The 25,157-nt window shown below is 43.1% G+C and overlaps 1 protein-coding gene across 2 annotated transcripts in view; it reads left to right on the forward strand.

Annotated features, from left to right (window-relative positions):
- The window catches only part of CLIP1 (CAP-Gly domain containing linker protein 1), a 118,087-nt gene that overhangs the window by 52,406 nt on the left and 40,524 nt on the right, over positions 1–25,157 (forward strand). Inside the window, exons 6-17 of one of the 2 annotated variants that reach the window (XM_052654311.1) lie at positions 2,506–2,703; positions 3,555–3,658; positions 5,606–5,666; positions 7,099–7,131; positions 10,698–10,802; positions 14,402–15,346; positions 17,337–17,453; positions 19,653–19,710; positions 20,916–20,999; positions 21,928–22,084; positions 23,926–24,091; positions 24,199–24,414. In XM_052654311.1, the coding sequence (XP_052510271.1) occupies positions 2,506–2,703; positions 3,555–3,658; positions 5,606–5,666; positions 7,099–7,131; positions 10,698–10,802; positions 14,402–15,346; positions 17,337–17,453; positions 19,653–19,710; positions 20,916–20,999; positions 21,928–22,084; positions 23,926–24,091; positions 24,199–24,414 (2,244 nt within the window). The remainder of the gene's footprint in view (positions 1–2,505; positions 2,704–3,554; positions 3,659–5,605; positions 5,667–7,098; positions 7,132–10,697; positions 10,803–14,401; positions 15,347–17,336; positions 17,454–19,652; positions 19,711–20,915; positions 21,000–21,927; positions 22,085–23,925; positions 24,092–24,198; positions 24,415–25,157) is intronic. The other variant, XM_052654310.1, reaches the window with a different exon arrangement.

Genomic DNA, 25,157 nt, shown 5'->3' on the forward strand with positions numbered 1-25,157 from the left:
TCAGTCGGCCAGCTCTAACGTGGACATCGAGTTTATGTTTCAGGACATGAGTTTACATTTTCAGGACTAATCCAGGAGCAATTCTGTGGACATGTCTATTCTGGATTCGAAATTCTTTCTTGAGTGGTTTTTTTTTTTTGAGACATTTTTATTATGTTACAATTGTGTCCATTTCTTTGGCGATTCCCCAAGCCCTTCCTGTCCCCCCAACCTCTCCTCTTAGTTTTTAGACCAGTTCTGATTCCTCTTTGAAGAAAACTAGCAAAAGAGAAATGAGTCTCATTGCCTTTTAAAGCAGCTTATTTTTTTCTCTTTATATCGAGTGGTTATAGTTTCTAAACCAGAAATCACCATAAATGAATATGTGAAAAACAGAATAATCAAATGCATGATTTCCTAAAAATACAGCTCAACAATATGATCCATTGTACATATGTAAAAAAAGCTGAAAGATTCTTGAATGAAAATGATCTTCTGACAGTATTCATCACGGTTCCACAGAACCTTTAGAGTCTCTGTTATTTTCTCACAGTGCCCACAGGCCAAAAAAAAATAGCTAACAGTTCTGTTTATTAAGTATTTCAGTCCAAACAACTTCATATTTATGTCCTCATGGTTTAGTTACTGTTCAAAAAAAAAAAAGATTCTCATTAGCTGAAAGCAAAAATAGTGTTTGTAATTCATTCTTAAATAACCACAGTGAGTTACTGTTAGGTTGCTCGTCATGGGCATTGCACATCCTATCAAACCTTGGACTCGTAGTGAACACTGCCTCCCTCATTTTCTCTGCTACATTGATTTGGGCTTTTTGTCCTGGCAGTGGCCAAAACCCAGCTTTGGAGAGATGTGACTGAAAGGAATGTAGTGTCATTATAAATACAATCCAAGGTTGAAGCTGAATTCCCTCCAAGCTAGTAGTTTGCATCATGTCCAACAGGCGTCACTGTTTCCCTGGGAGTTAGCTGCAGCACCCTGGGGTGTGTCTCCCTCCAGGGTTTGAGAAGCTCAGATTTAGTGTATTCAGGAAGAAATGTTGGCTAAGACTCCACGCTCCCAATGCAAGGGGCCCGGGATTCGATCCCTGGTTGGGGAACTAGATCCCATATGCCACAACTGAGGGTTGAAATGCCACGCTAAAGATTCCACATGCTGAAACAAATGAAGATCCTGCATGCCGCAATGTAGACCTGACACGGCCAAATAAATAAATCTCTTTTTTTTTTTTTTAAGGGAGGAAATATTAGTACGAGAAAGTATAACCACATAGTGAAACTGGAAAGTCAAGGTCAGGTGGTTAAAAGAGAGAACAGGAAGTCCCCCTCCCCCTCATATGTTTAAGTAATTCAAGAAATTGCTCTCAGTAGAAACAGTGGCATTCTCCTCAAGCCAGCGATCGGTCGGTAAATGGCCTCGGACAAACGCTGGCCAAAGGTTTGCAGCTTTGTCTGGAGCCCCTCCCAGGCCCCCAGAGTCCAGCCTGCAAGAGTGTTATTCAGCTTGTCCAAATGACCTCTGAACTCTTTACCAGAAGGTTCTGTTCTCTGTGTTTTCACATGACAGTTAGGCACCTTGAGAGGTGTCTGCTATGTGAAACAGCAGAGATGAGAGCAGAAACAGGTTTTCTCCACGCCTCCCCTGGCCGCTGTTTCTCCCTCAACTCCTGTTCTCCTCCCCCCTCCCCCTCTCATCCACTCTTTTTCTCTCTCCTTCCTCCCCCTACTTTTCTTTCTCCACGAACTTCTCCTTTCCCCCTTTTCTCCGCCCCCCCCCCATCCCGTGCCATTTTTCTTCCTTTCTTTTACGTGTGTACTTGCACACTCACCCATTCACACATGCTTTGAAGGCACAACACAAGTTTCCTTTTCATCTTATCCTTGTAAATGTTTTCTGGGGATTGGAAATCAGGCCCTCACAGCTGGATCCCTGGGTGAAATCACCTCTGCCTTTCGTTCTAGAAGAAAGGTGAAGCAAATCTGACAAAGTTCCAAGTGTGTAAACTATGTAATCAGTTGAAGGAAGGTCTGTGATTCCTTGGGTGACATCATGGTCACTTAAAGGTGTGTAGAAGCTCAAGAAGTTGAAAAAAGTCTCATCCTAAAGTCTAAGGATCAGAAGATTGGCCAAACTGTCTTCATGAGAAGATAACTGTTCATGAAGTCCAGGTGGAAATGGAGTCTTGAGAAGCTTGTGACCTGGGTCCTGCGGGACTTTTCCACCTGGCCCCCTCAGCCCAGCTCAGGGCACCTTTGATTTTGAGCCACAAACATCTTCCTGGTTTTTCTGTGGCCTCTTTACATCGGTGGGCTCTTTGTGACATTGACACGCCCGAGGCATGCGCCGCCGTCTTGTCTCCACGATGGAAAACCTTTCCTAAGCCCGGGCAAGCCTGCGAGCCAGGGGCAGCGCTTTTACTTTGCCGAGGAGACGCCCGCCCTGCATGTACCGCCCCCTCCCTACATCCCTCATAGCATCGCCGCCCTTCACGTCTTTAACTTTCCTTTGCAGTTGACCGAAACCTCCTCCCGTTACGCCAGGAAGATCTCCGGCACCACCGCCCTCCAGGAGGCCCTGAAGGAGAAGCAGCAGCACATTGAGCAGCTGCTGGCCGAACGGGATCTAGAGAGGGCGGAGGTGGCCAAGGCCACGAGCCATGTGGGGGAGATAGAGCAGGAGCTCGCCCTGGCCCGGGACGGACACGACCAGGTGAAGTCTGGCCCCGACCTTGTGGTGGAGATGGTGACGGGTTCTAGGCTGATCTTGCTGCGGAGTCGGTGACGGTGTCTAGATTGAGGGCGGAGGCTGGGCAGCATAGCTGGTGCTCGGAGCCGGGGAGCTGATCCCTGGTGTGCTGGAATGAGCACAGCTATCTTTGCCGGGCTTGTCTGAAAGCTGTGCCCTGGGTCCCAGTTTGCACCGTTGTAAAGGTGAGGTTCTGCTCTTCTGGAGCCTGCTGCTCTCTTTGGCCTTTGCATCCAGGCCTCTCGGCCTGTCTGTTGTCAGATGAGCTCAAACACCAGGACCTTAGTAGTGGTTGCAACTCTGGTTTTGTAGATTATGCTTTGTATGAGTTTCAGCTTCAAAAGAGATGAGAGTGGAGACTTCCCTGGTGGCCCAATGGTTAAGACCTCGCCTTCCAATGCCGGGGGTACAGGTTCAATCCTTTGTTAGGGAGCTAAGATCCTACTTGTGACCAAAGAAAAAAAAAGCACAACCAAGAAACACCAAAGCATAAAACCAATAAAACCAGTATTTTAACAAATTCAGTAAAGACTTTAAAAATGGTCCACCTTAAAAAATCTTTTAAAAAGAGATGAGAATTGTTTTAGCATTACCCCCTTTTGCTTTAATGGTGTGGTTTTTCATCATCCGGCTCCCAGATGTGCTGCCAAGAATAACCTGTTATAAGAGATCGTAGAAAGCACTTTAACGTGACAAGGTTTTTGACTAATGCCAACCCACAGTTGTACCACTTAGCTGTAGCTCTTTGGGAGGCACGTCTGGGCCAGCATCTGGGTCAGGAGGAGGCCACTCACTGACACCCTTGCCTTTCCCAGCACGTCCTGGAATTGGAGGCCAAGATGGATCAGCTGCGAACGATGGTGGAAGCTGCCGACAGGGAGAAGGTGGAACTTCTCAACCAACTTGAAGAGGAGAAAAGGTGATCCCAAAACTGGCTCTCCTTTTTAAAGCACCTTAGGGAGAGCTTTCCCATCCACAGCCTTGCTGGGGTCAAACCCTTGGAACCAGATGACTGACTGTGTGTTCAGTGGAGATGGGATTCCCCCTACTGTGTGAGGAGGGTTTGCTTTGACTTGGCTTTCTTGAGAAGTTTGGAACCAAACAGATGTGCCCTGATGAACTGAGCGGCTGTGTGTTGAGCACCGACTGTGCACCAGACAGCCTCTAGGGGATGGCCCGAGCCAGTCCATTCAACCCCGGGGCCCACCTGAGCCATTCCTTGAGAGGGGATTTTTTTTTTTTTCTGGGCCCAGTTACCTGGTATTTATGAAACATTGTCCAAGTATCTGATGAAATTACGTGTGTTAGGGAGCAGGGTAGTGACAGAAGGGTCTTGACCTTGAGAAACTCACTGCCTTTATAAGAAAACAGAACTCTCAGTTAGAGAACTATCCAGGGCAGGATGAAATCCAGTGCTCAACTGTGTGAGACAGAGAAAGCAAGCTTGCTTCTCATAGAAGGTCTTTTGAGGCCATGAGCAAACAAGCTCTTCGGGAAAGGTGTCTGCGTGAAATCGGTTGACTGTCCCTGGGTTATGGGGCGTTTGTCCTCAGTTGCACTTAATGCCATCTGCTGTCATTTCTGATCACACTGATGTAACTCAGGGGTCTCTAGGATGACCAAGTGCTCAGGAAGGTCACACGCACTGGCTGTTGTGGGAGGTATGAGATGGGCGGGTCATACATTCAGTGCTTCACTGAGGAGGTGACTAGCCACTGGGGAAAGAAGCACTACAATAGAAAGTTCTCCTTGAGTCTCATTCATAAAAAAGGCTACAAGTGAACAAGACACACTGACAGGCCCTTCTGAAGGCCAAGGCCCCTGTACCACTTGCTTGGGTTTTTAAACCAGCTCTTGCTGAGCTGACTTCTGGACAGTAGAAATGTTCCCCCAGCTCTTCAGTAAGCTTGAGGGCATCAACCTACGATTGTGTTTCTGATTCAACTGAGTAGAATTTTTTTTATTCTAAACTTTGTTAGAAATGCTAGTGAATTAATTTTTTTTTTTTTTTTGCATGTAGCTTATGGACTTTGTCCTTTTTTCACAATCCATAGGGTTGCCAAGAGTTGGACGTGACTGAAGCGACTTAGCATGATAATGGACTTTGTCCTGCTTTTCTTCCTTCTCATATACCCAATTTTGTAAAGATTCATAGTGTGGGTGTTACCCAGGTCTTGTAAATCTTCCTCATATCATATTTCACTGACTTTGTGATGGCATTGATCAAAACCCACAGCCATTATCAGAGATTTTTATGATGTGGGTGGGGGAAAAACCTTGCATTTTTAGAAGCAAGAAATAGAATCCTTGATCGCCTCTCTCCCAAATTATTCCCAGTCTTGGAACAGGTACTCATGTTGTCCTGGGACTCTCTGCATGGGGAGCCTGCTGACCTCACCCTGGAATATCTGATGTGGGTGGTGTAAAGACAGATTTGTTTTCTGTGCTACTTTCCCCCCTACGTTCTGTTACTGGAAAGCAGAAATTACAGACTTCCCTTCTCATACCTGTCTCTATGGTGATCAGACCTTTTCCCTCCAGGTTGATCTTGTCTTGATTAGATCCATTTCTGGTGGTTGTGACCTGGCGAACCAGTTGATTTTCTCAACCCTTCCCTTTCTGGGATCCATACCTGGTTAAAACTTTGGCGTTTCCTAAGTGGAGAAGAGCTCTTCTCCACTTTGTGGATTTATAAACCAGAGGCTTTAAAATGCATTTCTTCATTTTCTACATCTCTAAGGCATTTCTTTCCATCGTCATCTGCTAAATTCATCAGGACATTGATTTTATATATATAATCTGGGGAATAAGGCAGAGGTGTTCCCCAGTTACTTTCTTAAGTATTTTGTTTTGTTTTATTCCACAGGAAGGTTGAGGACCTTCAGTTCCGGGTTGAAGAAGAATCGATTACTAAGGGCGATCTTGAGGTAAAACCCCACCAGTCATCTAAAGCTTCTCGGGGTGCGGTATTCTGAAATTTGGATAAAACCACTGTGGCCAGAACAGGCAGCAGAGGGGGTGGCAGGAATCCCCGCCTCTGGGCTGTGGGCTATGGCTGAGGGGCTGCCTGCCCTCCGGGCTGATACTGTGCATCTCAACTCTGGTAGCTGGGTAAAATTTTCACTACCCTTTTCTCATGCTTCCAAATTCAAAACCTTGCGTTGGAGTCAATCAAGTCATAAGTCTGGCAGTGTGTCCTAAGTGAGACTCTGCTTATTCCTCCCTTGATCAGAATGGCATTTTAAAGAGCATTTTTTATTTCATCATGATAGTTCAGAACAGTCTCAGCTTTCCTTTTCAATTGAGCAGGATAAATCCTTTATAACCCTATAGAAAATAAATATATGTTATGGTAACTTATTTTTTAAAGTATTAGTAATTATTACCAGAAAAAGAGCAATTTTTATTTCATGGCATACTTTAAATTCAGAGATTTTCCTTTAGCATCAAGTTTTCTCACCTCTTAACAGTTATTCAGGACTTCCCAGGAGGCCCAGCAGTAAAGAACACACCTGCCAATGCAAGAGACACGGGTTTGATCCCTGGGTCGGGAAGATCCCCTGGAGAAGGACATGGGAACCCACTCCAGTATCCTTGCCTGGGAAACTCCATGGACAGAGGAGCCTGGTGGCCTGCAGTCCGTGGGGTCTCGAAGAGTCAGACATGACTTAGTGTCTAAACAACAACAGTGATTCATAAGTTTTTAAATAAGACCCCAGAATTAAATGGCTTGGATGCTTTTCAAACCACTGCTAGATGTATGACAAATGCAAATGAAGAATTTTTCAAACTTAGCAGGTTTTTGGTACTTTAACCTGTAGTATTTTAATAGAAGTTTCTTGTCTGTGCAGTTCTCAGAATACACATTTTTGCTACCATTGCGATCTTAGAGCCTACTGTATGCCCACACCATGCTTAAATTTCAAAGCCCTTCCAAATAAGGCTGATTTCTTTTAAAATAAATGTATCTTTACAGTCAACAAAGAGTAAGGGAAACATTTTCTGAGGTCTGCTTTTATAAGGCCCAGAATGTAATGGATTATGAGTAATTTTGATAGCTATCTTCCTCACTCATTTCATATAGAGTCACACTCCTTTAGTTGACTTCTGTGTTGTTATCATCCATTTTAAAAACACCCCAAAATCTCATTAGAAGTTTCATATCATCATCTAATTCATGTCAAATACAGCCTACAATGTTTTGAGGAGGAGCGAGTTAAAATATTGACATCAGCACTAGATAGGCTAGTGTGTCCGGTAAACTTGTAATTAATCAAAGTTATGCTGAAACCCTAACACATATTGAAACTCTAGTTGAATGTCTTTTTTGTTGTTAATTTTTTATTTTTTTGCTGATAGCAAAAGAGCCAGATTTCTGAAGATCCTGAGAATGTAAGAGGGCACTTAACTGTATGGATACTTCCCTTGTTAACACAGATTGATTACAGATTAAAATGCTTATTGATACACTCAAATACTAACTGCATAATCTGACCTTGAGACATTGTTCTTAATATTTCTGTGCATGTGGCTTTCAAAGCAATTACATTTGAATCCTGAAGAAATTGTATGTAATGACTAAGTTCTGTAAACCCATTTGTCTAACACACAGGCACATGTTTGTTCTGTAAAGAATTTTGGCAAAAAGACAAGAATTATGTCTGGGGGCCCAACCTACTTCGTTTAATTCATAAGGCCTTCTAGTTTTAATAGAATTCTTCCAAAGTATATGATAGCTGAGTGAAACATAAAACATGTTAGATGAAGTTGTGTTGTTACAGAAATTCTGGGGTAAAATTTCCCCAAGTTTCATTTATTCCCATTAGAATAAAGGAACACCGAGACCCAGACTGATTGCCTTTTGTGTGAGCGCCTGCTGGTGGCCCATGGCTGCCAGTGCAGCTGATAAGAAATTCAGACTTCCAGTTTGTTGGGTCAGTGTTTCCCCTAGTTGGTGAAGCTGGAGGCAGGCATTCTTCAGTGAAGACATTGTGTATTTTAAATTTATTATGCTTAAATTAAACGTTTAATTGGAGGATAATTGCTTCACAATGTTGTGCTGGTTTCTGCTATACAACAAGGTGAGTCAGCTATAAGTGTACATATATCCCGTCCCTCTTAATTCATTATTCTTGAAGTGAGATTTTTTTCCTAGTAGCAGTGCCACAAGATACGGAGATTTTTTTTTTCTTCCTACCTCTGTTTAGTATCAAACACCCAATTGAGATCTTACCAGAGTGGCTCAGAAGCGATCTTACCGGAGCACTTAAAAGCATGGCTTCACGGCACACCCTGCTGGCCAAGATGCCAATTGAAAAAAACCTGAAAGCTTCTTCCTCTTCTGATTTACCATCACAAGAGAATGAGATTAAAACAAAGGATTTTTCTTCCCAGCAGCTAAAATAGACAACTCAAGACTGAATTTTTTTTTTTTAAGCCTCCGTTCTGAAGGGTTCCTTTTTGTGCAGCTACTTCAGTGATCTGGGTCTCTTCTCTGCTCTGAAAGTAGGCTCCTTCTGCTGCATCCAGAGTCAGTCTGCATGAGGCCTCCCTCCTGCCTCTCCTGTGCGCTTCCAGCAGAGCCTTGGCTTTCCCTCTCAACTCCCCCACCCTCCATGGCCTCAGGACGCTCCTCTTGGGACACTCTGTCCTAGTCTAAGAAAGTAATAATCCTAAAAGCAGGGTGGTCCTATCCAGCCGAGCATTTCTATGACATACAGGGAAGGACAGGGAAGCAGGTTGCTAGCTCCTTTTGCTGATGGCTGGCCAAGTGCAGTGCAGAGCCCAGATCATCCGTGGGCACTCTCTCGCCAGTCAGGAGACACCCAGAGGATCTCAGAATGGGGAGGATATCACATTCAGTGGGTATCTGCATTTTATCTGGAAGTAGTAGCGACTTTTTGGGCTTCCCTGGTGGCTCAGACAGTAAAGAATCTGCCTGCAATGCGGGAGACCTGGGTTCGATCCCTGGGTCGGGACGATCCCCTGGAGAAGGGAATGTTTACCCACTCTGGTGTTCTTGAGGCTTCCCTGGTGGGAAGTGATCTTTACCCAGAGAACACTGAACTCTGTGTCAAGAAAGAAAGGTACTGTTGCCTTTGCTTCTTCCTGTTAACTTTGCATTTCTCTTCTTGCTACTGTGACCCCAATTATTAAAACATAGATCTGGATGAGATTCTTTTTTTGTGAAAGCAGGTAAATTGAACAACCTCTATCTAAGGCACATCTGGGGCTTCCCAGGTGGCATAGTGGTAAAGAATCCACCTGCCAATGCAGGAGATGTGGGTTCGATCCCTGAGTTAGGGAGATCCCCTGGAGGAGGCGATGGCAACCCACTCCAGTATTCTTGCCTGGGAAATCCCATGGACAGAGGAGCCTGGTGGGCTACACATCCATAGGATCACAAACATTGGAACATGACTCAGCAACTGAGCATACACACACAAGGCACATAGAGATGAAGGGGACTCTCCAAACAATTAAGTTTTTTATTTTTATTTCATTATTTCATTGAGGGTGAAGAGCTGAAGCAAGTAAAGAATGTTTACAGAAATTTTTTTGTTTATTTTTAAAATATTCTGTGATGGTTTTTTATACCTGGTTCACAAGCAAACTGACCGCTTGAATGCATTGAAATCCCTAGAGTACCACTGGAGTGAGTAAAGATATTTATAACATAAAAGATTCTGCTTTCTGCTTAAGCTTTGCCCTGCTTTCTGTCACTTTAGGGTTTGTTGTCTTTTCCCTTATATTGTCCAGACGGAGCGATCCAACTAGTTAAGACCACAGAATAACCAGAAACTGCTGGGGGCAGCTCTGTTGACAGGTTTTATCAGTTGATTACGTGGCTAAACTCTTTGGTTGGAGAAGTGAGTGGGGAAAGAGGTCCATTCAGACTGATCTAGATGATTTCAAGTTGAATAAGATTCTGCCACACTTAAGACTGTTTGAAAGAGATGGCCCTCTGGGTTCTCCATCAGGTTTCATCAAAATCTGAGGTTTTAAAACATGTGAGGATCTTACTGGCTCTTTTCGCATGGAGTTGAAACTCTTGCCTTTCTGTTGAGTCACCATATTTCTTACCTCTGAGCTGAGGAGAAGTGATTGGTTTAGGATTAAGAGTATGAGCCCCTTCCCAGTTCCAGCTAAACTTTTCTCCTGCTTTGAGCTCCAGGGATGGAGGCTCTCAAGCGTAACTGTCACTGAATTTTCTCTTTTAAATCGAATCCCCTTCCTCTTTTTTTCCTGGTGACACTCTTTGGAAAGCCCACTTCCGTGGCTTGTATGAGAATGTTGCTAAGAATCCCAGATCCTTCTCATTCATCTCAGCCAGCACCACTGATGTGGTTTCCTTAGCTGCAGTTCCTAGACTTCCTTTGTTAGGTTTAATACTTGACCCTTGCTCACATCAAATTGTATGCAGAAGTATAGAGATCTGCGCTAGGAACTTACCAACCAGATGTAGACTTATGACATTAATCTTGTCCATATTTGAGTGATGGATGTTCAGTTTGAGGGCCAGTCTACTTTTTTAAGTCACTGAGTCAGTTACATACACATTAATGTCAAGTAGCTGTTGCGGGGAGGAGGGAAAGTGATAGATTAGAGGAATATTAACTATTCTAATTTGTGCTGATAAACTTCACTTATCAATATAACGTATATTTGGCTGCATGCGTCTGACACTTTTCATCTTACCTCACGTGTGTTCCATTTTTTCTTTCTCAGTAGACGAGCTCATGTCCCCTGCCCACCTCATCCTCTCGTCCATAGTATTCATTGTCAGCCCGCCCAACCTCTTCATCTCAGTCCACCCTCATCCCCTCTCCATCACCTTTTGTGTCCACCCTTTGGCGGAAGGTACTGGTGGCTCAGCCTGCATGCCGCGCCTTTCTCCTCCTGTGCTGGCATGTCACGGTGGCACTGTTGTGTTTCTTCCTCTTCCTTTTTACTAACAGACGCAGACCAAACTGGAGCATGCCCGCATTAAGGAGCTTGAACAGAGCCTGCTCTTTGAAAAGACCAAAGCTGACAAACTCCAGAGGGAGTTAGAAGACACTAGGGTAATGGTTTTCACTATTTAACGAAGCCGATCCATGGTTGTGAACGATGGACACCGCGGGTGACGGGCCCCGCAGTTGGCCTACAACCCTGACCCAGTGGTTCGACTTGAGTCTGCTGGTCCTGGTACCGCCCGGGTCCTCATGGGTGTAGGCTGAGGGGTGGGCCCAGGTGCTTTACGTCGAACATTGTGTCCAAGGTGGAGATTCATTCCTTTGGTTAATTTGGCCAAACTCATCATCTAAACTCTGCAGCTCTACAGACTGCATGGACATCCACAGCTGCATCTGAGGGTCTTTGTATGAATACCAGGAAATAACCTTTCTCCTGTTTGCCACCAGCAGTCAATTGTCCTCTTGTTCTCATATTCCTAGTGGGTTTTCTAAGTAGTTTTTTTGTTATTGTTTTACTTTAGCTCTCTTTTTCTGCCTTCTTCCCTGACCTCTTGGGTGAAGAGAATGGAAAACATTGGCTCCTTTTAATGAGAGTTAAAGATTTTCACCCCAATTTTTTTTTTCCCTTGGCACCTGGTCTCTTTGTATTTCTGTTGCCCAGTAGGTTAAATTCTCAGTGGTCAGGAGGGAGAAGTGTGCTGGGAACAGAATAACTTCTGCCAACCCCCAGCTCACAGTGTTTGGCCCTAGGAGGCAGTGGTTTAGTCATGTGTTCACTTCAAAAATGAAACAAGTGAAATTTATTTATATATACACTATTCCCAGCACTTTACAGATGTTAACTTAATCTCACCACACTCCCATGAGGGAGGTAGTAGCGTTGTCCCCATTTTACAGATGATGACACTGAGGCACTGAGAGGTTAACTAGTATGTCCCAGCTCACACAGCTAATTGAGATAGTTGGGCCAGCATTGCATGTGGGCTATTTGACCCCAAAGTCTGTGCTCTTAACCACTACAGGATGGAGTCAGTCTATTACAGAAGTCGTTTTGTGCTAAAAGATTTAAGAACTAATCTGAGACACATATAAGAAAACATGTATGTATATATCTTTTAAATCCTGAACTTGACTGTCAGTAGCTAAATCACCAAGATCCTTAATTTTAAAATTTCAAAAATTATTCTGTCTCTAATCAAATTTGGTGTCCTGATTTTTTTCTTTTGAATTATTAGTGTTTGTAAAAAATTCTCTTCTCAAGAAATCATTAATCTAAAAAAATCTAGAAAATCAAGTCATTTTTCTTCTCTAAGTCGTGAGTTTTTTATTTTTTAAGAAGAAAGAAAATGTTCTCAGTTGGCCTCAAAACTAAAGATGTCTTCTGTGTATTTGGTAAGGAAAAAAATCCTGGTAATTTGGTGCCATGTACTTGTTACCTGAGAGTCAGACTTGATCTGGGAAATACAAGGGACTGATAGGAAGACTGGGCTCCTGTGGTGTGGCTGGCTACTGAAGTAAGGATTTTTTTTTTAACTTCTGAAGTGCTCTCCTATACAGCTTTGTCAGCAAACAATTTTTTTTTTTTTTTAATTTTCAGTGGATAAGAAAGCATCCATTCACAGCACAATTTATTCAAGTATTTCAGATTCAAACTATTACCTTTCTGTAACAGTCCTGTTGATCCTCACTCTTGGTCTGCCAAGTATGGAACTAACTACTGACCCATACAAATTTCCCATCACCCACATTCCTTTTTGGGAAGTGCTGTAAAATTCCTCTAAGCCAGTAAGCCCAGTTTATAAACAGTGTGCTTGGTGCTGTAGAGACATTAGCAAGAATAAAAAACAGTAACCTGGCTTTTATGGTGGGAAAGGCAGACACATAGATAGTTTCACCCGAGGGCAGATTTGGGAAAATAAAAAATAGAAGTGCTGTGAAAATGCTCCATAATCAAACTATTATTTTCCCTCATTTTTTACTTGGCATTTCCTTAGTTTGACTGTTTTGTTGTGACTGATTAAGAATTAGTGCCCCGTTGGGTTCAATTTATTTGTATTATAGACCTCGTAGCAATGGAGTTTAATAATGTACCTTATTTTGCGGTAGCACGCTCTCCGAGTCCTCACCTCCCCACCTCCACCCCAGAAAAAGCTAAGTCAATGAACTACCATCTTTCAAATACCTACAGTCTTGAAACACAATTAGACCCTGCTCTGAAATGTTCAGTGACTTGATCATGCAGCCTTGGGAGTCCCAAGTGCTTTATTTTCTTGTTCATGGTCAACCCTTTAGTCTTTATCCACCTCACAGCCTGTTGGTGGGCCACAGGGCTGAAGGAAACATACATCCATTGCCTCCTGTCTTGTTAAAGGCAGTGAGGGAACCAGCCTTCACCCTGCAGGACATTTGATCTGTGAAATTTGGGACTCACTGATGTTTTGAAATCATTCAAGGTCCCCTTCTATTTCCCAGGTTAGCCCAGTAAATTTTTATACCTGAAGCTACCATTTCCCACATTTTTTTGTGCACCAAACTGACTGCCTATCAGACGACAGAGGGAAATACCTTCCTAAGAATAAAAGGACGAAGGTTAGGAAAATGGTTTTCCTCATCCTGGGGTCCAAGCTTAAATAACAGTAGATTCCCAGGTTCTGTCCCCAAGCTCAGGTAGAATCAGTGTGTGTGGGCCTGCTCGCGCGCACACTAAGGTCGGGGAACCACTGGGTTAGGGCAGCGACCCATGTGCGCAAGACGGTGAGCGGTTACAAACTCTAAAAGGGGGAAGGACTCTGTGTAAGATTCCTGTGTATCATTGCAGGGAAGTAACCATTGTTTCCTTGTCCTTTCTTAAAAAAAAGTCTAGTCAATTTGTTCTTTGGTCAACCCATTTTTCCTCCAGTTGTCATGGTATTTACTGAAATATTTGCTAGGTACTTTTATGCCGGTGCTACCCAATAGAATTATGACATGAGCCACAGATGTTTTATAATTCAAAATTTTTTGATACCCACATTTACATGCGTAGGTTAAAAGGAACAGGTGAAATTAATAACATTTTATTTAAACCAATATATCCGAACTATTATAATTTCATCATATACTCAGCATAAGAAATTGTTAACAAGATATGTTCTATTTTTCCCTAAGTCGTCATTATTTGATGTATATGTGACTCTCACAGCCTCATTTTAAGTGCTGAGTAGCCATATGTGGCTCATGGCTGCTGTACCGGAGAGCACACTTCTGTAAAGTCACTGCCAACAGATTGATAAGCGTTTATACCCCTTGGGTAGAGTAGGCAAAATAAAGATTCTTCTTCCAGAAGGCAAATATATAAGAACTTTTAAAGGTACTGTTTATATTAACTAACTATAGTTAATGGGTGCTCTTCCTGATTTAAGGTTCTTTGGAGGGAAAAGAGCTATTTGGGGGGTGAGTTAAGCTCAATAAAACTCAGTTTTATTTTCCTTTAGCATCTCAAAATGGTGAAAAGTTTGCCAAAGACTGTAATTGGGCTATATTTTGAATTGGAGTGTCCAGAACCAGGCTTAAGCCACAGTCAGGCCTGGATTGACACATAGACATTCTTGGTGGCTTGACTGCTGCCTGAGATGGGGTAGTCCCTAAAGATCTCCAAGCTTAGAGAAAATCATCAGTGATTCGTCATTTAAATGGTCTCTTCTTTCTCCTTGACTGCTGCTAACTAGGTGGCCACGGTGTCAGAAAAGTCCCGCATCATGGAGCTCGAGAAAGACCTTGCATTGCGAGTGCAGGAGGTAGCTGAGCTGCGGAGGCGGCTGGAGTCCAATAAGCCAGCGGGGGATGTGGACATGTCACTGTCTCTCTTGCAAGAGATCAGTGCTTTGCAGGAGAAGTTAGAAGCCACCCATAGTGACCACCAGAAAGAAGTCACTTCTCTGAAGGAGCATTTTGGAGCCCGGGAAGAAACGCACCAGAAGGAGTTAAAGGCTCTGCAGGCCGCCACAGAGAAGCTTTCCAAAGAGAATGAATCCCTGAAAAGCAAGCTCGACCACGCCAACAAAGAGAATTCAGACGTGATCGCCCTGTGGAAGTCTAAGCTGGAGACAGCCATTGCGTCCCACCAGCAGGCCATGGAGGAGCTGAAGGTGTCCTTCAGCAAGGGGGTCGGCACCGAGACAGCCGAATTCGCCGAGTTAAAAACGCAGATAGAGAAAATGAGACTGGACTACCAGCAGGAAATAGAAAATCTGCAGAACAAGCAAGACTCAGAAAGGTCTGCTCACGCGAAAGAGCTCGAGGCCCTAAGGGCTAAGCTGATGCAAGTCATTAAAGAGAAGGAGAACAGTCTGGAAGCCATCCAGTCGAAGCTGGACGAAGCGGAAGACCAGCACCTGGTGGAAATGGAGGACGCCTTAAACAAACTGCAGGAAGCCGAGCTAAAGGTAAAGGAGCTAGAGGTGCTGCAAACCAGGTGCAGTGAGCAAACCAAGGTTATCGGTCATTTTACATCACAGCTCAAGGCTGCCGGAGAAAAGCTCTCGGATCTTGATGCGCTTCAGAAGGCCAGCTCCGAAGGTAAATTGGAAATCGAGAACCTCAGACAGCAGCTTGAGGCAGCTGAGAAACAGATTAAAAACTTAGCGATTGAAAAGGATGCTGAAAGCGGCAAGGTTTGTAGCGACATCCTCCATCTTTTTTTTTTTTCTCCTCCATTTCTTATCTTGCGTTGTACCTTATTTTTCAGTTGAGGTCATTCATCCTCCAGACTCCTGACTTAAAACTGGTGCTGACCTAATTTCCCATATGAGTGGAGTATCTTCTGAGCATCTTGAGTATGGTTTCATCTGAGGAGATTAGAGAAAATAATGACTCAAGGGTGTGGATAGATTCTGGTTTCCTCGTATCAGAATACTTTATTATTGGGTTGGCCAAACAGTTCATTCTTGTCTTTCCATTAACATCTTATGGAAAAACTTGAACTAACTTTTTGACCAATCTGATATTTTGTCTCTGGACTTGCTGTGATCTCTTGTTTCAGCTTGATTCCAATCTATAAACTCTTTTGAAAATAGAGAACTCCCCAAAATGATGGTGTTGAGGTAAATGAATTGAATGTATAAGAAGCTTAAAAGGTAATCACATCCTTTCCCATTGCCTGTCTGTCGAGTCATATATAGGCTTTCCAGGTGGCTCAGTGGTAAAGCATGTGCCTCCCAACACAGGAGACGTGGGTTTGATCCCTGGGTCAGGAAGATGCCCTGTGGAAAGAAATGGCAACCCACTCCCTTATTCTTGCCTGGAAAATCCTGTGGACAGAGGAGCCTGGTGGGCTACAGTCCTTGGGGTCGCAGAAGAGTCAGACATTACTTAGTGACTAAGTAACAAGAGCCACAGGTAAAACAGAATGTGAACTCTAAGTGCACTTGACTCTTGTAAATTAACCTGCTGTGATCAATAACATTCACAGCAAAATGAAGGTTAAGAGCCTGGATCCCTCCGCACTGCTACTTATGTCTCATTGGGGTTTTTTCCTACGTCACAGTGAGAGCATGGTCTATTCCTTGCTCTTTGGAGGAAACTCTGGACAAGTGTGCTTTTGACCAAGGCATAGGAAATGATAAGAAACCTTTGCCAGCTACATTTCTTACTAACTAGCCTTGTTAAATGTCATAATCATTTTTAACTATTGTTCGAGGAAGGAATCCTCTTTCCCAGTCCTCCTGCCACTAGTTGAGGCGCGGGTGCTGATGCTGAATGTTGTGAGCTTTTTGTGGAAGAAGCTGCTCTGTTGGCAAAGAAGGAAGGGTTGTGATGGTTAAATGAGGAGAGGTGAGGACAGACGAATGGCAAAGATTGCTAAGTACCCTTAGCTGAGGATGACAAACCCAGAAAATTTTTCTCCAGTCTCCTCATTTGGTTCCGAACTACCAATCCAAACACAAAAATTAAATTAATAAAGAATATGTAGCTAATGGTTGGTCTACTTTTTAACATGAAGATTCAGTGAAAGCCAATTTTTCTGATGGCTATTGTCTAGTACATGTTTAAAGTTTTATTTTACACGTTGAAAATTTTCAAACATGTACAAAATACAGAAAATGAAATACAGTCACATGAGTCTACTACCATTCCTATCTTACGGTCTTTAAAAATCCAGAAAATGAAACTGCTCCACTGTCTCATTTAGAAAGTAAGCTGCTGGGACTTCCCAGGTGGTCCAGTGGTTAAGAATCTACCTGCCAATGCAGGAGGCATGGGTTTGATCCCTGATTTGGGGTACTCAAATCTGAAATGTTCTGGGGCTGCTAGGCCTGTGCACCACAAAAAAGAAAAAAAATTACAGTAAGCATCTATATTTTCTGTTTTAGATCATGCTGATAGTCCAAATTTAGGTATAGAAAAATACTGTATTTTGATTATTTAAAAATAGCCATGGACATTCTCATCTAGAACTGATTGTGTGACAAGTCATTGGCTTCTTAGAACTAAAAGCAGCAACACCGAACTGACTTTTTACCCATGCCTTTATTCCTTTCAGTTTTGTTTGGTTGTGTTTGTTTTCTCGTACATTTTTTTCATATTTGTCTTATGTTTTCTTTCTCATTCCTTTTTGTTTCCTTTGGTCCATTGGCTTCTGTACCATGTAACTCTGTCTGGTAGGCTAGTAGCATCACCAAAGAGCTGCAGGGAAAAGAGCTAATGCTTAATAACCTTCAGGAAAACTTGAGTGAAGTCAGTCGAGTGAAAGAGGCTTTGGAAAAAGAACTGCAGACTTTGGTAAGTACCTGTCAGGAATCTGAATCTCAGGGTTTCTGGCCAATTTGAATTGTTCCTGTTTAAAACAAACACACACACACACACACACACACACACACAAAACACAAAATAATTTCTATAAAGAAAGAAGTATGGCACCTATTTCCTTTCTCTTGCAAAGTATTGATTGGCTGATAATCAGGGGAATTGGATCAAACCCAAACTAGCAATAAAGGTAAGTACTGCTTTTTTTAAATCTGTCCTTTGCCTCTGGTAACGCATTGACGTTTTGACATGTTGCTGACCACTTAGTTTCACTAAACACGGGGCCTTCCAAGTTATGTTAGGTTTCTCGTGTAGCTCTGGCCCTGTGCCTTGTCCTCCCTGCCCTGAGACAGCAAAGCCAGCAAGCTCCCTGGGCCACAGGCGCCCTCCATTGGCAAGGCAGTGATGTCTGTGTGTGCTCGGCCGTGTCTGACTCTGTGAGCCCATGGACTGTAGCCCACCAGGCTCCTCCGTCCATGGGATGCTCCAGTCAGGAATACTGGAATGGGAGTTCTTCCATGTGCCTTCTTACTTTCTACTTTTTATACCTCTGTGCTAATACCAGTGGTGGATAAAAGTGTTTTGATATTTCTTTCATTTAAATGCCAATATTACATATTTCTACTTTTTAAAATGTTAATACATAGTTAACTGCACTATTCATTATGATAGCTATCACCCACTTGGCTCTGTAAATTTGAATTAATTAAAATTGAATAAAATACAAAATTCGAGACTTTCCTGGTGGTCCAGTGGCTAAGACTCCACATTCCTAATGCAGAGGGCCCAGGTTTGATCCCTGGTCCGGGAGCTAGATCCCATGTGCTCCAACTAAGTTTGCATGCTGTGACTAAGACCTGGTGCAGCCAAATAAATAAATATTTTTAAAAATACAGAAAATTCAGTTCCTCCATTGCGCTAGTCACATTTTAAGTGCTTGGTAACTACACGTGGCCCATGGCTGCCAACTGACCAACACAGTATCATTGTAGAGAGTTCTGACGAACCCCCACAGTTTTGATGCACAGTACTTCAGGTACATTTTGAGAAAAGTTGGCCTGGAGATTATCATTTTTTAATAGTGTCCTTTAAGAAAATGCATTTTGGGTGTTGTGCCATTTCTCTGCCCTCCTCCCCAAACTTTCAGGATGCCTTACTGTTTTGTTTTTCAAGTTAGAGTATTCCTCTGCGTCCTCTGAAGAGAAAACATGCCTCCTGAAGTTTGGCCTTGGGAATAACGCAGGTGGACAACCTGTGGGCTTTGATGGGCTTGTGGTTTGTGAGCCCATTTTTTAAATCAAATATTCATTTAAAAATTCACTTGGTGTGTCTAGCTCAGAATTCATCTCAGGAAAATCAGGAGAGTGGTTTTATCCTGCCCTCCTGTCATGTTTAGAAAAGATAATGAATGAGCAATGGACTTTTTAATGTAAAGTAGTTGACACAGATCTAGTTTCCAGATACTAGGTTCTAATTATTCTTAGATGTAAAACATGTCAGAACTCAGATCCACAGATGTAGAAAACAAACTTATGGTTACCAAAGTGGAAAGGTGGGAGAAAGGGATAAGTTAGGAGCTTGTCACTATTGTATACACATGACTATATAAAAAACAGATAACCAACAAGGACCTAGTATAGCACAAGAAGCTATACTCAATGTTTTGTAATAACCTATAAAAGAGTTTGAAAAAGAATAGATCGTTGTGTGTGTATAACAGAATAACTTGGCTGTACACCTGAAACTAACATAGCGTTATAAATCAACTAAACTTCCAAAAAAAAAGAAATATTAAAAAAAAACTTCTGAACCCTGTTTGCTGTCTCAGGCAGATTTATGGAGAAGTTCTACTACTGGAGGGTAGCAACATGCAGAAAAAGTATACGCGTGGCACCACATGTACATACCCACACATGCATATACTGACATAAGTGTGCATATCCATACACATATACAGACATATGTGCATGCCCAGGCAGGCACACAGGCACAAACCACATTCACTCATGTGCACACATGCATGGTACGCATATGGTAGTAGTTGACACCTACATGTTTTAAGCATAAGTTAGCATTAATGAAACAAAACTAGCAACAAAAAATAGTGTTACAGTTATTGGAACTTTTTATAATTTGAGATCTGTCTATTCTGAATGTCCGATTGTTTTTCTTTAGAAAGAAAAGTTTGCTGATGCTTCAGAGGAGGCAGTCTCTTTTCAGAGAAGTATGCAAGGTACGTCTCACTGACATAAGAGTACTTTAGAGGAGGTCACGTCCTCAAGCGGGAGGCAGTCTTCAGCTCAAATAAAGTTCCTGCAGTGCATAGTAACACTACATTCCCTTGGCTTTTTAAAGCCTCAAACTCCAATTGATTCGTTTTATTTTTTTGTAAGCAGTGTGAAATGTATATGGGTTTATTTTCAGTTTATCCCCTTCTACCTACCTACTGTTAGATGCAAATATGTCTAACACATTAAAATATGTGCAGATTAAAAAAAATAGGCATCATCACTTCTCTTACACTATCACCAAGTCAACTGAGCTGTGTCAGCCTTCAGTCCCTGCCTTCAGCCTCCTTTCCTCACCATCCTGAAGTCCCAACATGTTCTCAGTACTGGAAAGAGCCAACATTACCATCCAGACACAGCTTACCTTCCCAAACTGCTGTCACCTCTGCAGCCTAATCATTTCACCCGAAATCTATCCTGCCTTCTAGAAATATACAGTCCAGTTTCCCAGTTGTATTAAAAGACTCACCCCTGTCAAATATACCCAAGACACATTGAGTAAGAACAGCAGGTTACAAAATAGTATATACTCCATGGTTCCATTTACACAAACCTATGGGTACCATTTCCTACTCCAGGGGATCTTCCTGACTCAGGGGTTGAACTTTCATTAACTACGTCCCCTTGGCAGGTAGATTCTTTATGACTAGCACCACCGGGGAAGGTCATACCAAACTATATGCAGATGTATTCAACACTGTCCCCCAACATAGATGTTTGAATGGATCGTGTCCACGATATTTCTAGTAATGAACTCTGGGTGGTCAGGTTGACTCCCATTAATTCTTTCTTCTTTTTGACCTAAAGCTTGACCCGTGTTAAAATGTAGATGTACTTGGGTCAAGTATCATCTTACTTAAGCTTCAGTCATTGGTAGCTCTATTGAGTTTTAAGTGGAAGGAGGCAAGAGATCCCTGGAGAATGGATGTTCAGTGCCTACCTAATCTTCCAATCTGGGGAGACAGAACATTGCTTGCTTGCTTGCTTGGTTTAGGTTCATTACATAGTGGTTTGATTTCTAATGGGATTCTTAAGTATTCCCATGACCCCAAATCTCAAACTTTTGATTTGATTTGGTTATAAGACAGTCAAGCTTTAGGTGGCTTATTAACTCTGAGATGTATTAAACTTTTAACTTAATCCCAAATAGAAACTGTAAATAAATTACACCAAAAAGAGGAACAGTTTAACGCACTGTCTTCTGAACTGGAGAAGTTGAGAGAAAATTTAACAGGTAAGAACATGTCTCTGGTTATTATAAACGTTAAATATAGTAGGCTTCCTAGAATTTGAGATCGTTTTAGTGTGTGGTTACACGTATCTACTGTTCAAGCATAAAGTCTTTGCTCATTGTGTTCTCTTGTGATGAAATCTTGTTGGAGGTCTGTAAACCTCAGCAAATCCCCTCTGCCTTGCTTTCAAACAAGTCAGAATCCACCACACCTCACCACGCCCAGTGCTGCCCTTCACCCCAGCCAGCCAGCATCTTTAGTCCGAGCTGTAGTAGCAGCTGGCCACCTGGGCTGCCCACTTCTGCACTTGCTCCCTTCAGTCTTGTCTTAGCACAGCAGCCAAAGAGATGCTTTCAGCTCTAAGTCAGATCATGTCACATCTCTGCTCAAGGTGGCCCAGTGGCACCCATCTTGCTCAGAGTAAAGGCTGTGCTCCTTAACTCCCATCAGGTCCTGTTACCTTTCTGATTTCATCCCATGCTGTTCTTCCCCAGGTTGCTTCCACTGCAGCCGTATCTGCCTCCTTGGTGATGCTCGACTGTGAAGCGTGTTCCTGCCTCAGGGCCTTTGCACCTGTTTTTCTTCTGCCTGCATCCCTCTTCCCTCATTTCCCCTAGGGTTTTACTTATATGTCACTATCTCAGAGAGGCCCTTTCTAAGATTTCACACTCCCCACCTTCCTTCCTGGCTCCTGTCTCTGCTTGTATTCTTTTCCCGCTCTTAACACTTACCACTCTCTAACATATGATTTATTCTCTTTCTTGCTAATTGTCTCTCTTCTTTGCTAGAATATAATTTTCATGAGAACAGGGATTGTTATGTACAGATATTCCCAGAGCAAGTTTTGGCATACAGGATGTAGTTAATACATTGTTGTTGATTATAACACAACAGCTCAATTTTTTTTTCTATACATATATATATATTCAGATATGGAGGCAAAATTTAGAGAGAGAGATGAAAGGGAAGAGCAGCTGATAAAAGCGAAGGAAAAGCTGGAAAATGACATTGCAGCAATAATGAAAATGTCTGGAGACAATTCTTCTCAGCTGACAAAAATGAACGACGAACTACGTCTGAAAGAAAGGTATGTATGGGTATTAATAAGAGCGCCGGCTTTGGGTTAGGCTCTCAAGGAAGGTCTAGATGGGAGGAGAGCCAAACTCTTCAGGATAGTTATGTTTTAAAAGTTGCCTGTCTCTTGTCCTTTATTGTCTCAGTGTATCCTTGAATCAATTATTTAACTTTCTAAGGGGAAGGTAGTAGTTTACCAATGGCAATAATGTCTTAAAAAAAATTTTTTTTTTAATTTATTAATTCGGCTGTGCTGGGTCTTAATTGTGGCATGTGAACTCTTAATTGTAGCTTGTGGGATCTAGTTCCCTGACCAGGGATCGAACCCAGACCCCCTGCATTGAGAACATGGAGTCTTAGCCACTAACCACCAGGGAAGTCCCAGGCAGTAACATCTTTTACAGGCAGTTAAAAATATTTTTAACCAATTGCAGTGTAACGATAGATAACGATTATGAAGGGCTGACCACATGCCACATGGTATGCTGACCACTTTGTATATTTTTCTGATAATCCCATGAGGTGAGTATATTGTTGTTCCCATATTAAAGAAAAAGAAATCAAGGCATAATGAGGTTAGGCAACTTGCCTGAGGTTTCAAGTCTAGGCAAGTTCTGGTCCCAGCGCGCTCGCTGCCCTTGATCACTACACCGTACTTCCTCAGCGCTAAAGCTTCTTTCATCTAACTCTCTGTTCTTGTCTTTATTCTGAGGCTCTTGTTGCTTTGATTTGTGTTAATGGCTGCTGTATAAAAATCAAATGTTTATTTTATAAGGCACGTTTTTTAGAAGACATGTTAGCACCATTAGACTTCTGATTCTGAAAGTGTTAACACTTGGCAGTTATGTTTACATCCAGCCATGTGGGGGCTTCCCTGGTGGTCCAGTGGTTAAGACTGTCCCATTAATGCCCCTCCATTGCAGGGGGCACAGGCTCGATCCCTGGTTTGGGACCTAAGATCCCACATGGCGTGAGGTGTGGCCAAAAAATAACAGCAAAAGCGTTCGGCCGAGCACTCCCACGTGGTTCAGCGCTGGTGGGTGATGGGCACCTGGGCCTTGGTTGGCTGGCTCTGGCCAGACTTGCCATGAGGCGGTCACAGCTGCCAGGTGGTTGTGGCACAGAGCCCTGGAGAAGTTCTGTTTCCATCAGTGTTTTATCCAGTGTTTCCATCCAAGTTTCCCTCCTCTGATCTATGAGACAGCCTGCTCTCTAGGCTGATGGCCCTCATACATCTTCATTGGACCACAAGGTTATCTTTAAGCTAGAACTTCAAATTATTTATTGTTATTTTCATATCTGCATTCTGAAGCGGCACCCAAATGAGTCTTGAATATTCTAGTCTGCTAAAATTTGGAAACCTCTAAGTACTTAATACGTTTCCTTTTCGCTCATCGATCTGTAGTGATCTACGTGCTGTGCTGTGCTCAGTCATGTCTGACTCTTTGCGACTCTGGACTGTAGCCTACCAGGCTCCTCTGTCCATGGGATTCTCTAGACAAGAATACTGGAGTGGGTTGCCATGCCCTCCTCCAGGGGATCTTGCCGACCCAGGGATCGAACCCAAGTCTCTTCCATTAGAGGCGGATTCGTTACCGTCTGAGGCGGACATAAAATAATAAATGTTCACACTAAGAGTAGTTGTTACTCTAAAGTATTTATAACCATCACAGTCGTTAAAAAGTATTCTTCGGGACAAGTCAAGTTTTTTTTTTTCCTAATTCTAGATGTTATTGCTCATAACATTTATCATCATTAAGCCAATTATTATCAATATTATTTTTTAAAGTATAACTCTAGGATTTAAAGTACTCTTTGGAAAAATCTGACGCTTTGTTTTGAAATTCCTTCTAGAAATGTAGAAGAATTACAGCTGAAACTAACCAAGGCTGATGAAAACGCAAGCCTTCTGCAGAAAAGTATCAGGGAAGTAACTCTCAAAGCCGAACAGAGTCAGAAAGAAGCAGCTGAAAAGCATGAGGAAGAAAAGAAAGAACTGCTGAGGAAACTGTCAGACCTGGTAAGGAGAGAGAGAGTCAGGGGGACTGGTGGCCAGCAGGGGCAGAGAGGGTGGCTGGCAGGACAGCTGTGGCCAGGTGACTTCCTCCTGACGTGGGGTGTCTGCAGGAAAAGAAGATGGAAGTGAGCCAGAACGAGTGTCAAGATCTGAAAGCCAGGTATGAGGAAGCCAGTTCCGAGAGCAGAGCCAAGCACGAAGAAGTCCTGCAGAATCTCCACAAGCTGCTACGGGACACAGAGGAGCGGCTGAAGGCTGCGCAGGAGGAGAACCGCGAGCTGCTGCAGAAGCTGGAGGAGCTGGGGAAGCAAGCCGACAGAGCCAGAGTATGTGGTGGGGAGGACAGTGTGCCCCAGTATAGTGAGCTTTGCATCCCGCGTCAAGGTTGTAAGGGTGCTTAGAACGCAGCAGCGCATGGAATGGGTTCAGTAGCCTTTAGAGCGCATGGCAGGAAGGTGAATGACGTCTCCTGTGGCTTCAAGTGTTTTGTACCAACCGCTCTCCCTTCTCAGGTGGTGGTGGCTACAGGTCTTTCCACCCTGAATGCACTGTGTAGCCATCACCCCCTATGCTGCTTCAAAGAGCCTTCAGTTGCCTGAGCCCTGTCCATCTGCTTGTAATAGACTGTCGCAGAAAAGCATGTCCCTCTAGTCTTGGCCGTCTTGCTGCCACCTTGCACCAGGGTTAGGAGAGACATCGTGCAGAAAAGCAAGAGACAGAGGCCACGCATGAGGCAGGTGGACAGGGAATGGAGCCCGGTTGGAAGAACAGAGGAAAAAGTCAGAAGGGAGACCTCTGGAGACGGCTTTCATATGTGCCCAGAAAGGTACTAAAAGCTTATTAACAAGGAGGTTGGACTGAAGGGCTGTGAGAAAACATCCTCCTACTGAGTAGAGTAGAACTCGGTACATTGAATGTTATTTTATGGTGTCAGGATCCTGTCAGTGTCCCAATATGTTTTCTGACCCTCTTACTGCTATTTAAATTGCTCAAAGAAAAGGAAATTATTGTCTTTAATTGTTTTTAATGTGTCAGAGAAATGTTTATATACATGTAGGAGTTGAGTAGA

Source organism: Budorcas taxicolor, chromosome 17 (assembly GCF_023091745.1).
Source record: "Budorcas taxicolor isolate Tak-1 chromosome 17, Takin1.1, whole genome shotgun sequence".
Classification (NCBI taxonomy): Eukaryota; Metazoa; Chordata; class Mammalia; order Artiodactyla; family Bovidae; genus Budorcas; species Budorcas taxicolor.